The sequence below is a fragment of the Candoia aspera genome, chromosome 7 (genome assembly GCF_035149785.1).
Source record: "Candoia aspera isolate rCanAsp1 chromosome 7, rCanAsp1.hap2, whole genome shotgun sequence".
NCBI classification, from domain to species: Eukaryota; Metazoa; Chordata; class Lepidosauria; order Squamata; family Boidae; genus Candoia; species Candoia aspera.
The window spans coordinates 71,934,748-71,950,585 of record NC_086159.1 but is presented as its reverse complement, the minus strand read 5'-3'; the positions used below and the strand labels follow the sequence as shown (position 1 = coordinate 71,950,585).

The following is a 15,838-nucleotide window of genomic DNA, read 5'->3' as shown; positions in this document are numbered from 1 at the left end:
CCAGGTTTCGCTGATCCACATCTCCCAGCATCCCTCACTACCAGTAGTTGATAATGCAGCATTTCTGAAGACTCTATTTCATTCATCCACAACATTGAAGGATTGGATAAGAGAAAACTTCATTTCACAGTACTGACAATACCCAAACCCAATCGTTTACTGAATTATAATTACAACTTAATATTCAGATGATATAAATCTTATTGGAGGGCTTGCTTACCACTACAGCAAGGTTGACAATGGTGACTGTGTCATTTTCTGGCCCAACTGACATCTCACGTTCAAAAAGGGCAATATTTGGCTGGAAGTAAGACAGAGTGTCATCTTTGTCTTCAGTGATGTTTTCTTTGGGTCTATATCGCGTCCTTGAAGAACAAGAGATTCCACTTCAGTTATTAAGCATTGAACAAAAACCAGAAGTAACTAAATCTTGCAGACAATTGGATATTTGACCATCAAATATTTTTCTTCCCTTCCCTTCCCCTCCAGGATACACATATATATCCACATTTAGAGCCTCTTTCAGTATGTTTTGCATTACCCTCTCTGCAAATCCTGCATAAACCCCCAGCCAGAAGTGAATGGTTCAGCTTTTGTTTCATTTTGATGGCTCTATAGATACCCATCAGGAAGAGCAACCCACCCCCCCATGCATGTGTGCAAACAAACAGACACACACACACACAGGAGCTTGAAAGAAGTTTGCTATTGTTTATAGCCTGAGGATACAATTCAATGCAAGGCAAAGAATTTACACTGGGCCAAGACTGTTGGAAGTTTTTTTTTTTTGGGGGGGGGGGCAAATCCAGCATGCCTCATTAACATGTAAATTAAGTTGCCCAAAATGCAACTCTGAGGAAGCTGTTTGTTGACACTCCCACTTCCTTTTTTTTGTTTTATTTTTCCCTTCTCCACCCAGGGGGAGGCAGCATGGATGCTGCTCTCTTCAGCAGGGCCATGTGCTTGGGTGTAACGGTTGTCTCGCTTTCCCAATAAGTCACGGACTCACTTAGATGGGGCTAAGGATTTCCATTTATTGAGTACAGAGTGCACACGCGCAAAAAGACGGGAATGCAGATGTGGTTGCCGGGTACCTTGTAAATGCCCGCAGTGCGGACCTGGCCTTCCTCTACCCCCTATTGTCCCACAGTTTGGATCCGGATCCTTGATGGGCGATCGGGATGCGATACTGGTCTGTTGATGGACGATCAGGGTGTTCATCGCTGGTCTCCTCTGTCTCCTTCCCCTGTCCTGTGCAGGTGTTGGCCCCGGGGTAATGTGGGGATGTCCAGGAGATATGGTGATGGCTTCTTTGGTCCGGGCAAAGGTGTGCCTCCTTTGTCTTTATGATTGCTTTAACGTTTAAGTGTTTAAGGGATTAGGATTATTCCTTCCTCCTTCCTTCCCTTTTCCTGAAAGGCACGTTCCCCATTGTGATGCATGTATGCCTTGCAACAGGGAACATGACATACCGCCCCCCCAAAAAACCTCAAGGTGCCGGTTTGTCAGGGTATGCTTTGTGGAAGCAGTTGACAAGCCATTGTGCTGAGGCATCTCGTGCCTGTACCCACTGAGGGTGGGGAAAATGTCTCCAGCGGACCAGGTACTGGAGGGTGCCCCTTAACCTTCTGGAGTCTAGTACCTCTTTTATTTTGAAATGTTGTTGTCCATCAATCATGAGGGGCGGGGGCGGGGGGGTCGTTGTGCCACTTTGAAGAGGTGAATGGTTTCAGGAAGGCACAGTGGAACACCGGGTGTATGCACTTCAAGTTGTGTGGCAATTTCAACTTGAAGGTCACTGGGTTAATTATTTCTATAATTGGGAATGGGCCAATGAATTTGGGGGCCAGTTTCTTCGAGGGCTGCAGGGACTTGATGAACTTAGTGGAGAGGTAGACCCTATCTCCTACTTTGAAGTTTGGCTGTGCAGCCCTGTGATTGTCCGCAAACCATTTGTAAGTTGCTTGAGCTTCCGAGAGAGCCAGCTGGATGACCGGCCAAACCGTGGCCAGTTGCACCATCCAGTCATCTGGGGAGCAAGGTGGGGAGTCTGGTTGTGGCAGCTCCAGGATTGGGACAAAGTCTCTACCATATACCACCCAGAAGGGGGTGTGACCGGTGCTCTGGTGCACTGCATTGTTGTATGCCACCTCCGCAAAGGGGAGCAAGTCTACCCAGTCGTCTTGCTGGTAGTTTATAAATGAGCATAGAAACTGCTCCAGGGTGGAGTTGAGGATCTCCGTAGAGCCATCTGTGTGGGGGTGCCAAGCAGTAGACAGTGCCTGCTTGGTTCCAATTAATTTCAAAAATGCCTTCCAGAATTGGAAGTAAATTGTGTGCCCCTATCCATTACCAAGCAGGAGGGGGCACCGTGCAATTTATAGATGTGATTTAAAAAGAGGCATGCCAGCTGTTGAGCGGAGGGAATGGAGGCACAGGGTACAAAATGTGCCTGTTTGGAGAAGTAGTCTTTTACCACCCAGATAACCGTTTTTCTCTAGCTGGGTGGCAAATCTACAATAAAGTCCATCGAGATTTCCTCCCAAGGGCGGGAGGGGCTTGCTACCAGCTGCAACAGTCCCTGGGGCTTCCCCACTTTTCGTTTGGCCATGGCACACGTGGGGCAAGCGGCGACATATTCCTTTACATCTCTCCTAAGAGTGGGCCACCAGAATTGTCGCCTGACTAGATGCAGCGTTTTCACGAACCCGAAGTGCCCAGCCATTTTGTCGTCGTGTGAACGGCTCAGGACCTCAGCTCGCAGTTGCTCTGGCACGTACAAGTTATTCTGTTTCCAAGCCAGACCCTTTGTAAAAGATACATTGTGTTGATTGGTTTGCAAACATGTATCCGTTGTGAGGGCTTGAATGAATTGTTGTTGCAAGTTAGGTGAAATTGACATGTGTCTCCCTCCCTCTGCGGGTGGCTGCATTGGGGTGCGTTGTGTTCCGGTTTGGCTGCACGTGATAGCTTGGCAACCCAGCTGTGTGTTGGTCCACACCGTACCCACAATGTCGGATGCCTGACTGGCATCCTGGGGCCACCTGGAGAGAGCGTCTGCTAAGAAGTTCTTCCTCCCTGGTATGAACTTTAGTTTGAAATCAAATCGGCTGAAAAACTGTGCCCAGCGAACTTGCTTGGGGCTGAGGCATTTTGGAGTGCTGAGCGCCTCTAGATTTTTGTGGTCTGTCCAGACCTCGAAGGGGCAGGTGGCCCCTTCCAGGAGGTGTCGCCATGCCTCTAAGGCTGCTTTAATGGCGAAAGCCTCCTTCTCCCATACGTGCCATCTCCGTTCCGTTTCAGAGAACTGGCAGGAGAGGTACGTGCAGGGCTTCAGCTGATTGTTTAAATCCCGCTGTAGCAGGAGTGCCCCAATGGAAAAGTCGGAAGCATCGACTTGAACCACAAAAGGCTTGGTAGGGTCGGGGTGTTGTAGCCCTGGCTCTGCTGTAAAGAGGATTTTGAGGTGATCAAAAGCCATTTGACAGTCAGCAGTCCAGTTCAGGAGCGCTCCTGGGTTTCGTGACTTGCGCATGTCTCCCAAGCCCTTTGTTCGAAGTAAGTTGGTAAGGGGCAACACAATCTCCGCCAGTCCCTGGATAAAACCTCTGTAAAAATTTGTAAATCTGAGGAAACTTTGTAGTTGCCTCCTCGTGCATGAGCGCTCCCATGCTAGTATGGCTTGGACCTTACTTGAGTCCATTTTGATGCCCCTCGCAGAGATTCTGTAGCCGAGTAATCTATTTGTGATTACCTGAAACTCGCACTTAGAGAGCTTGGCAAAGAGCTCTGCTTTGCAGAGTTTCTTGAGCACTTGCTTAACCAAGCGTTCGTGCTCCTCTTCCGTCTCTGACTATATCAAGACATCATCTAAGTAGACGAGAACCCCCTTGAACAAGTGGTCATTAATCAATTGCATAAATACACCTGGTGGCCCCGCCAAACCAAATGGTAACACCTTGTATTGAAACGAACCCAGAGGGCAATTGAAAGCCATCTTCCACTCATCCCCCTCCTGTATCCGTATGCGGAAGTATGCTTCTCGCAAGTCCAGTTTGGAAAATATTTTGCCCTTTGCCAGATGTGCTAGGATGTCCTTGATTAGGCGTAAGGGTTATTTGTTTGATATGGATGTGGCATTCAAGCCACGGTAGTCCGTACAGAGCCTCAATGTCCCGTCCTTTTTCTCCCTGAAGAGGACTGGGGCTCCAACCGGTGAGTTTGCAGGCTCGATGAAGCCGCGAGCTAAATTCTTGTCCACGAACATCCTCAATGCTGCCAGCTCCTTCTGGGTCATCACATACATTTTGGGCTTTGGTAAGAGTGTATTGGGAACCAGTTCTATTGTACAGTCCGTCTTTCTATGGGGTGGGAGTTTATCTGCTTCTTTCTCCCCAAACACATCTGCAAACTCCGTGTACCTGTTAGGTAATCCTTCCAGGGCCACTGCCTCCAGATGTCTTGTTGTTGACGCCGCCCTCCCCACTGCAGCCCGGGGAACGTGATCCCCTGTGGGCGCTTGGTAGAGGCCGTCTGAAAAGGTGATTGTCCTGGTTTCCCAATTGATGTGTGGATTCCGTCGTACTAGCCACAGAATACCCAAAATGATTAAGGGTTGGCCCATCGGTGCCACCACAAACTGCAGCTTTTCTCAGTGGCTGCTGAGCTGCAGCGCTACTTCAGCAGTGTATTGGGTGACCGGGCCCCCTCCTGCCGCTGATCTGTCCAATTGGATAAACACTATGTGGTGCTGAAGTGGATAGCAGTGTAGCTTTAAATCGGCCACCAGGTCCGGGTGCATTAGACACCTGGAGCAGCCCGAGTCAATTAGGGCCCAAATTGTTATGGACTTCAGCTGGGATTTTAATTGAACTTTGACGTATAAGGTGGGACAGTTGTCACTCACCCAGCTGTCGCTGCACCCTTCTTGCTCCTTCACCTGCCCTCTGGCGCTTCTTAGGGCAGGTGGTTGGCGTTTCCCGGTGGCTCGTCTTCGTCGCTCTCCGCCTCTTCAATGGGGTAAAGTAACACTTTCAGTCTGGCTTCCCCACTTGCCGCTGGCATCTTTTTGGGCGGTGCTGGTGGTTTGCCCAGTGGTTTTCTTGTTCTGCTGTCGTTTGCTTTTGCGTTCGGGCAGACAGCCGCTTTGTGGTCCTCCTTCCCACGACGAAGGCATTTTCCCTTGGCGAACCATCGCTCCTACTCCTTCCAGGATTGGGGTGCTTGTCTCGCCGGTCCGGCCATGGCTCGGGGTCCCCTTGTTGCCATTGTTTGTAGGGCTGTTTGTTTTGCTTGCAGGAAAGTTTCTTGGGCATTTTCCGCCTTACCGGCTAGCAGTATCCACTCGATAAGAGTGTTTGGGTCATCCCTGCATAATGCCCACCTCAAAACGTTCAAGTTCAGACCCTCCTTGAAGCGTTCGATCAGTGTTGATTGTGACCAGTCCTCCACCTTTCCAGCCAGGGCTTGGAATTCCATGGTATAGTCTGCCACAGAACGTTGCCCCTGGCTGATTCCCCTTAGGGATCTTTTTGCTCTCTCTTTCTCAAGGGGATCTCGAAAGTGTAGATCCAGTGCCCAGAGGAACTCGTCGATGTAATCGAGTTCTGGGGCATCTGCTTGGCACAGCTGTACATACCAGTCAGCTGCCCTTCCTCTTAGTTTGTCCATGATGGCATCTATTTTGCCTTTTTCGGATCTGAAATATGGTCCATATTCTTCCATATAATTTTTTGTGTGTGTGATGAAAAACGATAGTGTGGTCAGGTCTCCATCGAACTTGACCCCGAGGTCTTTGACTCCCGCTCCCAGTGGGCTCCAACTCACATCTGGGCATCTGGGCATCTCTCGGGCTGCTGGGATTCTCTGCTCTCACTGTGGGGATTCCCTCTGCCAGGTTCTGGGTGGCGTTGCCCCCGTCTCGTGCCGGCTCCAGCCTCGTCCAAGTCATTGCATTTCCAGGGTGGGTGGGCGGGGGAGACGACCTCCGGGCTGGTTCTGCATGAAGACCTCTGCCTGGCACTGCCTCAGCATCTTGCCATCTCCTTCCTTGCCCCAGTTGTCTCATCTCGAAGGTTTGGGGGGGGCGATGCACTTCTGGAGCCTGGTTCCGGCTCACCTCTTCCTCGGGCTTCCCACCTGATCGCCAACCTCAGGAGCAGCTGTTCTATCGACTCCAGCCTCGATTCTACCATGCTGAGCCTCTCGTCGGCTTGGAAGCTGCCCTTGGTTCATCCGCTCCAGTGCCTTCCCTCCACTCCTGGGGTTGTTGGGAACCGCTGTTCCCTCGGCTCATTCGACGGGCCGAACGCTCCGGGCAGGGATCCCTCCGTCTTGTCTAGAGTGAGCCACTCGCCTTGCGACTCTCTGGTGGCTTCGAGGGTTCCTCTCCTCCTGGTCTCCTCCTCCGAGCCCGATCCCGACCCCTCCCGGACTTCTTGCCATCGGGGAGTATGGGTCTTGCCGATCGCTCGTTCCGCGGAGCTGGGTGACCTGTCTCCGGTCCTCGGATCGCTGCCTCTCTGTAGGTTGATTCTTTCCATCGCCAACTCGGATCCCTCACAGATGAGATCTGGATTGGTGCTTGCTGAAATTTTTTTTTTTCGATTCCCGTCTTTATGTAACGGTTGTCTCGCTTTCCCAATAAGGCACGGACTCACTTAGATGGGGCTAAGGATTTCCGTTTATTGAGTACAGAGTGCATACGCGCAAAAAGACGGGAATGCAGACATGGTTGCGGGGTACCTTGTAAATACCTGCGGTGTGGACCTGGCCCTCCTCCACCCCCTATTGTCCCACAGTTTGGATCCGGATCCTTGATGGGCGATCGGGATGTGATACCGGTCTGTTGATGGGCGATCAGGGTGATCATCGCTGGTCTCCTCTGTCTCCTCCCCGTGTCCTGTGCAGGTGTTGGCCCCGGGGTATGTCCAGGCGATATGTTGATGGCTTCTTTGCTCCGGGCAAAGGTGTGCCTCCTTTGTCTTTGTGATTGCTTTAACGTTTAAGTGTTTAAGGGATTAGGATTATTCCTTCCTCCTTCCTTCCCTTATCCTGAAACGCATGTTCCCCGTTGTGATGCATGTATGCCTTGCAACAGGGAACATGACATTGGGCCTTGATGAGGGATTCTGCCCCTTTCTTTCACACACACACCTCTTGGCAGCTGTAGGGCTGAGACTTTAAGGCAAACTGTGTAATCAGAAAGACAAGAAGAACAAAGGAACCTCATCTTTTCCACCAAGATGGATGTTACAGTACAACAAAGAATAAAGTCAGTAAGCTTATTTTTACTTCTTAACCTAATGTGTGTAAGTGTGTGGTTCTTTGTGTTTGGGAGGGCTGAATGTGTAAGAGCAATAACCTGTGTTTCTCTGGCATGCTCACTGAAACTATCTAAGATATTTTTTTCTTTTTCTGTGCCAGCTTCTAAGCTGTGTTATAAGCTCCACTCCATTTCAGTGGTTCTAGCAGGCCACTGAATTGGCTTCAAAGACAGCCAGACTCATACACAATATCCCCATGGAGATCAAGGCAAAACAAAACTGGTTTGCAGAAGCTGGATGAGTAAGCCCCACTGGTCATCCTGCTCTAGAGAGTAGTGCTTACCACTTTGGCCAACTGTATTATTAGCAGGGACTCCCACATACAACATAGCTAAAGAGTTCACAAAGAAACTTGGGCATCTCACAGAGGAGAGTGAACACTCTATCCACTCCCCACTGCAGTGCCTCCAGAAAATCAAAAACATAAAAATAGAAGAAGATGAGATCATGGTGTCATTCGATGTTACAGCTCTGTTCTCATCCAAAGACCCGGCACTAGCAAAAGAATCCATGGCAGCAGTTCTGCGCAACACACCTGACCTAGCCAAATACACCACAATAGAAATACCCAGAATAATGGACCTCATCAACCTCTGCCTTATGACCTACTTTCCGTTTGATGGACAAATCTACCAACAAACCAAAGGAACACCCATGGGATCACCAATTTCAGGACTCATAGCAGAGATTGTAATGCAGCATCTGGAAAGGATAGCACTCCCATGCATACAACCCAAAGTATGGAACCAGTATGTGGATGACACTTTCGTCATAATAAAAAAGGAACAACTAGAGGAAACACATGAAACCATCAACAACATCTCCAATGAAATAAAATTCACAAGGGAAGAAGAAAACAACAACACACTACCCTTCTTGGACATCCTCATCAGCAGAGGAAATGGTGGCCAGTTAGAAACACAAGTCTACAGGAAAGCTACCCACACCAACCAAGTGCTCCATTACCAAAGCAACAACCCAACCTCCCACAAGAGGAGCTGGGTAAGAACGTTATTCAGATGAGCAGAAACACACTGCAACAACCCAGAACACCAGAAAAAGGAAACAGATCACCCATACAGCATCTTCCAGCAAATGGATACCCCCCCCAACTTTATCAAAAAGTGCCTGACCATTCAACCCACTACAACCCAACCAACAGAAGCTATGAAAAGGATAACTCTGCCATACATCAGAAACATCTCAGAAACCACCAACAGACTGTTACAACAACACAGTGTTACTGTAGCACATAAATCAACTAAAACTCTTCAAAACATCTTAAGCAACACAAAAGACCCAGCAGCCCAAGAATAAAAAATACAGGAGTCATCTACAACATACAGTGCAAGGACTGTAACAGCCACTATGTAGGACAGACAGGCAGAAGACTAGCAGAGCACATCCATGAACACCAACTGGCAGTCGGAAGACACCATGAAAACTCCTTAATCTCACAACACATGGACACTTAACCATACTTCCAACTGGGAAACGGTGAGCATCCTAAACCAAGCCAAATCCAAAAATGCTAGAGAGTTCCTGGAAGTCTGGCACTCAGGCAAAGCAGCCATCAACAGACACATTGTTGATGTTTTCCTACTAACGATTAAGACTGCTATTGTACCTAATCATTTTGGCCGGGTGAAGAGGTTGTATTTGATTGTCTCCTTTCACGTGCTTGATGGCAATCGCCTGGGGGGAGGAACCTGCCGGGACTTGTTTCACTTCCTCTTTTTCTCTGTGCCAGCATGTAGCAAGCCAGGCTTGCTCTCAATGAGAGCTAAGTTCTTTAAATATGTTTTGCTTTTGTTTTGCTTTCTGTAAATAAATTATTTTTTATAGAAATGCTAGGCGTGTGTGACTTTTCTGATCTCTCCTGGGCTAAAGGCTTTCCCAGCAATCTGCCAACAGGTTATGGGCCCAGTGAGCAGCCCAGTAAGCCCAGTAAAACCCAGAGAGAAAAGAGAGATCAGCTCCACACCTCATGCACAATTTAAAGGAAGGTAGCAAAGTCCTGTGAAGGTTTTCTTTGGAGCTGCCTGGAGATTTTCCAGCAACTTCTGGTCTACAGGACAAAGAAGCCAGCTGAGGTGACTTGCAAAAGAAGGAAGAAGCCCTCAGCGATGCCTCTGGAGCACCTATCAGAGACCAACTATTTGAATTGGGCCCTGAAGATGGAGATGTATCTTCGCAGAGAGAATCTTTGGCTGCCAATTGGTGAGCAAACCCCCCAAAATCCCAGTGCTGAATGGCTGAGACAGGATGAGTGGGCTAGAGCCACCATTATCCTGGGAGTTGAGGACAATCAGCTAGTCCACGTGTGAGGTATGCAGTCTGCAAAGCAACTTTGGGACACTTTGAGAGACTTGTATGTAAAGGCAACAGCAGGGAGTAAAGTTACTCTGATGAAAAAGCTGTACAGAGCCTACCCTGCAGAAGGAGATAGCCTTCCTGAGCACCTGCATTATATTCAGCAGCTGTTTGTTGAGTTGCAGGAGAGAGGAATGGAATTTACACCTCTCACAAAATCATATATCCTCCTGTCCTCACTGAATGAAACATGGGACACACTGATTTGTACCCTGGAAGCTATGCCTGAAGCAGACCTCACCCCATCGTATGTTACACAGTGCTTACTCGCTGAATGGGAGAAGAGAGAGGAAAGATCCCCCTCATCTCTTCTGGAAAGCTGCAATACCAGAAAATGAGGAAAAAGAAGGGAAAGGAACCTGAGGCCACAGTGCTAGCCAGCCAGCGATGCTTCACTTGTGGTTCAACTGGACATTTGCAAAAAGACTGTGCCTTGAGACCCAAGAGTAGAAAGACAGAGAAGAAGAACACAAGGGCAACACAGAAGAAGGCTCTTCAGACAACCCAAATTGCACAGGTTGCTGAGAAGGGTAATTCTGATGTGTGGGTGTTAGATTCTGGGGCCAATTGTCATTTATGTAATTGTAAAAGCTCTTTTGTGTCACTGTCTAAAACTGAAAGACAAAGTGTATCTTTGGCTGATGGGTCTGTGACCAGAATTATGGGACAAGGTGACTTGTATTTATCCTGCTTAGGAGAAACTGTAAAAGGTGTGTTGTATGTGCCAAATTTACAATCAAACCTTTTATCTGTGGCACAATTGGCTGCAACAGGGTATATCATAACATTTAAGAAAAATGGTTGTGAGAACGAAAAAATGGGAAAGTGTGTGCTACTGGTATGTTAAAAGACTCCTTGTACATTGTGCAAAATGCAAGGAAGCCAAGCTGCAAGGCTGCAGTTGGCAACAAGCCATATCATGACCAATGTGTACACCTGATGCACAGGAGATTTGGTCATGCTAATTTCAAATATATAGCACAAAAGCCACAGCTGTGTGCTGACCTAAAGATAAAACCCTGTGACAAATACTTAGATTGTGTAGTTTGCAAAGAATGCAAAACACTAAAAGCTCCTGTGAGTAAGCACAGTGACAGAGTTACAACTAGATCTTTGGAAATTGCACACTCTGACATTATTGGTCCTTTTGCTCCAAGTCTTGGACAAGCAAGGTATGCAATGACCATCATTGATGATTTCTCAAGATACACATTTATCTACATCTTAAAACATAAAGATGAGGCATTTGAGAAATTTAAACGTTTTGTGACCTGGGCAAATGGAAAATTCCCTAGGCCTGTATCTGCACTCCAATGTGATAGAGGAGGAGAATACCTTTCTCACAAATTCAGAAGGTTCCTAGTGGAAAAAGGATAGAACAAATTCTTTCTAACCCTTATACCCCTCAGCAAAATGGTGTTGCTCAAAGAAAGGGCAGAACCTTGCAAAATGCAATGAAATGCATGCCAAAAGATTCACAATTATGTTTTAATTATTGGGCAGAGGCCATATCTACTGCTTGTTATGTACAAAACAGATTGTATAACTCTGTGATTCAGGACACTCCATTCCATTTGTTTTACGGTTTGAAACAAAAGGTAAACCATCTTAGAGTGTTTGGTAGCACTGCTTGGGTTCATATTCCAAAACAGCAGAGAAGGAAAGGAGGTCCCACAACAAAGAAAGCCATATTTGTTGGCTATGAACAAAGCCAGAGGAGCTACAAGTTCATAATGGGAGCGAAATTAATAATTAGCAAAAGTGCTTCTTTTGCTGAACAAAACTGGGGGAGATTAAACTCTAGGTCTCCAGTTGATCTGACCACCACAAGAGAACAACAAGGACTTGCTGATGGTGATCTTTTGCCTGATGAGGACATTAAACCAGAAAAGCAAACTGAAGATCTGTCTGATGAGACAGATGCTTCTCAGGAAAGTGATAGGAGTCAAAATTTAAGCCCTGTATTACCTCGAAGATCTCAGAGAAGTAATAAAGGCGTTCCTCTATCACATTTTCAGGCTGAAACAGTAAAGGCTTTTCACATATTCACAGAACCTGAGTCTTTAGAACAAGTGAATGCTTTACCACCTGAGATTGCACAAAATTGGCATTCTGCCATGCAACAGGAATTAGCATCCTTGAAAGAAAATAAAACATGGAAACTGGTAAATCTACCTCCAAATGAACGCTGTCTGGGTTGTAGGTGGGTTTTCAAACTGAAAAGGGATGCTGATGGCAAAATCCAAAAATATAAAGCAAGGTTGGTTGCAAAAGGGTTCACTCAAAGGAAAGATTTAGACTTTGACAAGACTTTTGCACCAGTTACTAAAGGTGAGTCAATTAGATTACTGTTAAAAGTTGCTGCACTGAAAGGAAAGTCAGTTAACCACTATGACATTCAAACTGCATTTCTCTATGGTGATTTAGACCACAGATTATACATGCAGCAACCCCCTGGCTATGAAAAAGGGGAGAATCTAGTCTGTGAACTGCAGAAGTCAATCTATGGGTTAAAACAAGCTGCTAGATCCTGGGACCAAAAAGTAGATGAAAAACTGCAGAGTTTTGGTTTTGAAAAAGGAAAAGCAGATCCCTGTGTATATATGAAGGACAAACAAGGCTGTATGTATCTGTGCATTTATGTTGATGATTTGCTGCTATTCACATCAACAGAAAAACAAAGGCTTCATTTTGAAGCCTGCATGAAAAGCCATTTCACATTAAAAAGCCTTGGAATTATAACAACCTAGGTTTGGAAAAACACAGGAAGAAGAATGGTAGCTTTCTGTTAAACCAAAGGGAAGATAATGGTAAAGTAATGTGAATGGAAAGACATACAAAGTTGTCAGAGAAGATTGTTTTGCATCTTAATCTATAGTATAAAAAGGGGAGTGTTGATGTTTTCCTACTAACAATTAAGACTGCTATTGTACCTAATCATTTTGGCTGGGTGAAGAGGTTGTATTTGATTGTCTCCTTTCACGTGCTTGATGGCAATCGCCTGGGGGGAGGAACCTGCCGGGACTTGCTCTGTGCCGGCATGGAGCAAGCCAGGCTTGCTCTCAATGAGAGCTAAGTCCTTTAAATATGTTTTGCTTCTGTTTTGCTTTCTGTAAATAAATTATTTTTATAGAAATGCTTGGTGTGTGACTTTTCTGATCTCTCCTGGGCTGAAGGCTTTCCCAGCAATCTGCCAACACACATAGAGGTAAACAACATTTACGTACCATTCAGAAGAAACAATAGAAAAACCAAAAGACCAGAACACCTCCTTGCCAGCAATCAACACCCAGATATGCAAAGATTAACACCAGGATTAACACCAGATGAACAATAAAACAGCACAATATACCCTAATCAAGGAGCTATTGACTCAGTCAATCAACCAAGCAGCAGACAACAGCCCAAACAACTCCCAAGGAGAGAACAACACCCCCACCAACACAAGCAGGACAAGCCACAGTATATAAACTGAGAGCAAGGCCCACTCCCTGTTCGCACTGATGATGTTGCCTAGTCTGGCAATGAAACGTCTGCAAGAAAACAACAAAGTTCAGAGAGCACCAAGGACTCCACAGTTCAACCCTGAGCTACAAATATTTGCTTCGATTGGTACAAAACTGGTTTGCAGAAGCTGTATGAGTAAGCCCCTCTGGTCATCCTGCTCCAGAGAGTAGTGCTCATGGACAACAACAGAGTGTTCAAAACATGATTTGCAAGCAGTGGTTTTGGAGTACAATCTGAGTACCTGTAATCTGCCCTCCTCCCCCCTCCACCCCCCCACCATGTTGCAAATGGATCTCCACTTCCCAGTCCCCTGGAACTAAGCAGGCATCGTGTGGTTTAGTGCCTCATGATGTAGTTATCCATTTGTGTTCCCTTCTGATGTGATTTAAAAGCAAGGGAAATATTTCCTTCCATTTTCTAACTACAGTATTTTCCAGGAGCCTCAACTATCTGCTCTGTAAAGCACACCTGAGCAACCAACAGTTTTTTGCCTGTAGAGGGAAAACAGAAATCATCTTTATGACTCAAGAACTGTTAAGAGGGAAGAAAAAATATAGTGGGCAGCAACCAGTTACTACTTTCCAGATTGTGGGTCAGGGCTATTTCTTAAATATATAAAGGCTAAGGGATGGGGAACCTGTGAACCACATTCTTATATTGCAGGGTGCAGGATGTTCCTTTTAATAATAATAGTGAGAAGGAGGAGGAAAATAGTGTGTTAAGCATTAGTTTTTACCTACTTCTAATAACTAAATACAAAAAAATACAGAAAAAGAAAAAAAACACAAAATTATTAAAGAAAACCAGCTGAAAAAAAGGGAAACAAAAACATACAAAATTTACAGACATACATATATCAGTAAATTGAAGCCATGATTCATTTCAGTCATCCATGGTTGATATATAAAAATCATTTCTGTACAACGATGAGTATTTGGAGTGCCAACATTACATGTCCCTGAATACACACAACTGAAGTGAGCCACTATTAGTTCTCTATCACAGAAAAATGGGGCTTCAGTTATGAAAGGCAGATTTCGGATGAACATTGAGAAAATCTTCCCAAGCAGTTCCACAGTTGAACCAATTACCCAGAGAGGTGATCAGCTCCTTCACTGAATGTGTTCAAGCAATTATGGACCCTCCTCTGTTAATATTCCATTTTAGATTCTTGCACTGTACAGCTGGTAAGAGTCAATCTCCTGTCCCAACTCAATGAATACCTGTGAATTTGCTCTCTAATCCCTCTTCCAGGTACCCAAGACATTCTCATGTCTTGACCTACTTGTAAGTGTAAGGGCCTTTCTGCTGAAGTATTGGATTAGAACCATTCTCCATCACCTCCTCTGGGTTTTGTACATCAAAGAACCAATATTGTATGTAGACTGGAGTCCCAGGAACAACCCAGTTCTCATAGGCAGCTGTACCATTTTCAATGACTGCTTCCTGTAAAGGGGAATGAGAATATTTTGAACTTTTAATTTTTTAAAAAAATCTGTCAGAATAGACATCTTTTCAGACATTATTTTCTCAAAGGGAGAGTGGCTCAGATAATGTTTCCTGGAAAACCCCATCAATTTTTATTGATTGTGAAATTTGAACTTTGTATCGTTTTTATTTCAAAGCAATATTTTGATACAGGAGGGGTAGAAGGTAAGATTTTTCAAGGCCCTAAACAAGAATCTAGGGAAATAAACAACAACAAGTTTCTCTGTACTTCTTTGACATCAGCTAGACTGGTTATCTTTTTCTTTCAAGTATGTAGTCAAATTAAGGCAGCCACAAATGCTAAACTCCTGTAATCACCAATTATGAGTTCTGAACAGCAAAATGTGCATCAACCTCATTTTGTTTTTGTTTTTAATAATGACCATGTAAGCTAAAAAAAGTTTAAGCAGCAGTGTTGGAAAAGGGGCCATGGGGTTTCAGACAGTTTGTTTGTATATCAGCTGTATCTCTGAGTTGAATTTAGTTAGATTGGATCTAGGCCAGGAGTCCCAAACTGTTCAGCTCATCCACCCCTTCACGAAGTTTCCAATCGTTCATCAACTCCAAACATTTATTATATGAAAATAATTTAATAAATACTACTTAAACTAATAGTACTACCAATAACAAGAACAACAACAAAAGAGGCCAGTAACAACATACAGCTGATAGAGGCAATTCAAGGCCACTCTCGCTGGCATCTGACCATCCAACTCTTAGTCACGCTGCCTCACCAGTAGCCACCTCACCTTCAGGACTAGGGACTGGCATGGAGCTCTATAGAGACCCCAAAACATTAACTGACCCCAATCAACCTTCCATCATTTATTGACCACCTATTGACCCCCAGCCATTTGCTGACCCTTCAAATAGTTGGGGTCAATAGTGACCACTTTGAGGAACCCTGATCTAGGCTATACTAATGATGTTATAATCTTCTTTAAAGTAATGTTACAATTAAGTCAGAACTTCAAACTTGTCTCTTTGATTCTAATGAGGCTGTTGCATGATGTATTTCACCTGGCCTTGGCCCATGGACTTTGCAACCTCAGCATTAAAATTAAAATATGCTGAACATTATGGAGAAAATCTGTGTGGTTGGTAAAAGTTAACAATGATCTGACAGCACATAATAAATAATTAAT

The 15,838-nt window shown here is 45.4% G+C and overlaps 2 protein-coding genes across 3 annotated transcripts in view; both read right to left on the bottom strand.

Annotated features, from left to right (window-relative positions):
* The window catches only part of LOC134500729 (platelet glycoprotein 4-like), a 461,190-nt gene that overhangs the window by 360,065 nt on the left and 85,287 nt on the right, over positions 1 to 15,838 (bottom strand). The window lies entirely within an intron of this gene.
* Positions 1 to 15,838, bottom strand: part of LOC134500724 (platelet glycoprotein 4-like) — a 33,265-nt gene that overhangs the window by 10,671 nt on the left and 6,756 nt on the right. The window contains exons 2-3 of one of the 2 annotated variants that reach the window (XM_063308090.1): positions 14,491 to 14,651; positions 221 to 365 (exon numbers count right to left, since the gene is read on the bottom strand). In XM_063308090.1, the coding sequence (XP_063164160.1) occupies positions 221 to 365; positions 14,491 to 14,651 (306 nt within the window). The remainder of the gene's footprint in view (positions 1 to 220; positions 366 to 14,490; positions 14,652 to 15,838) is intronic. The other variant, XM_063308091.1, reaches the window with a different exon arrangement.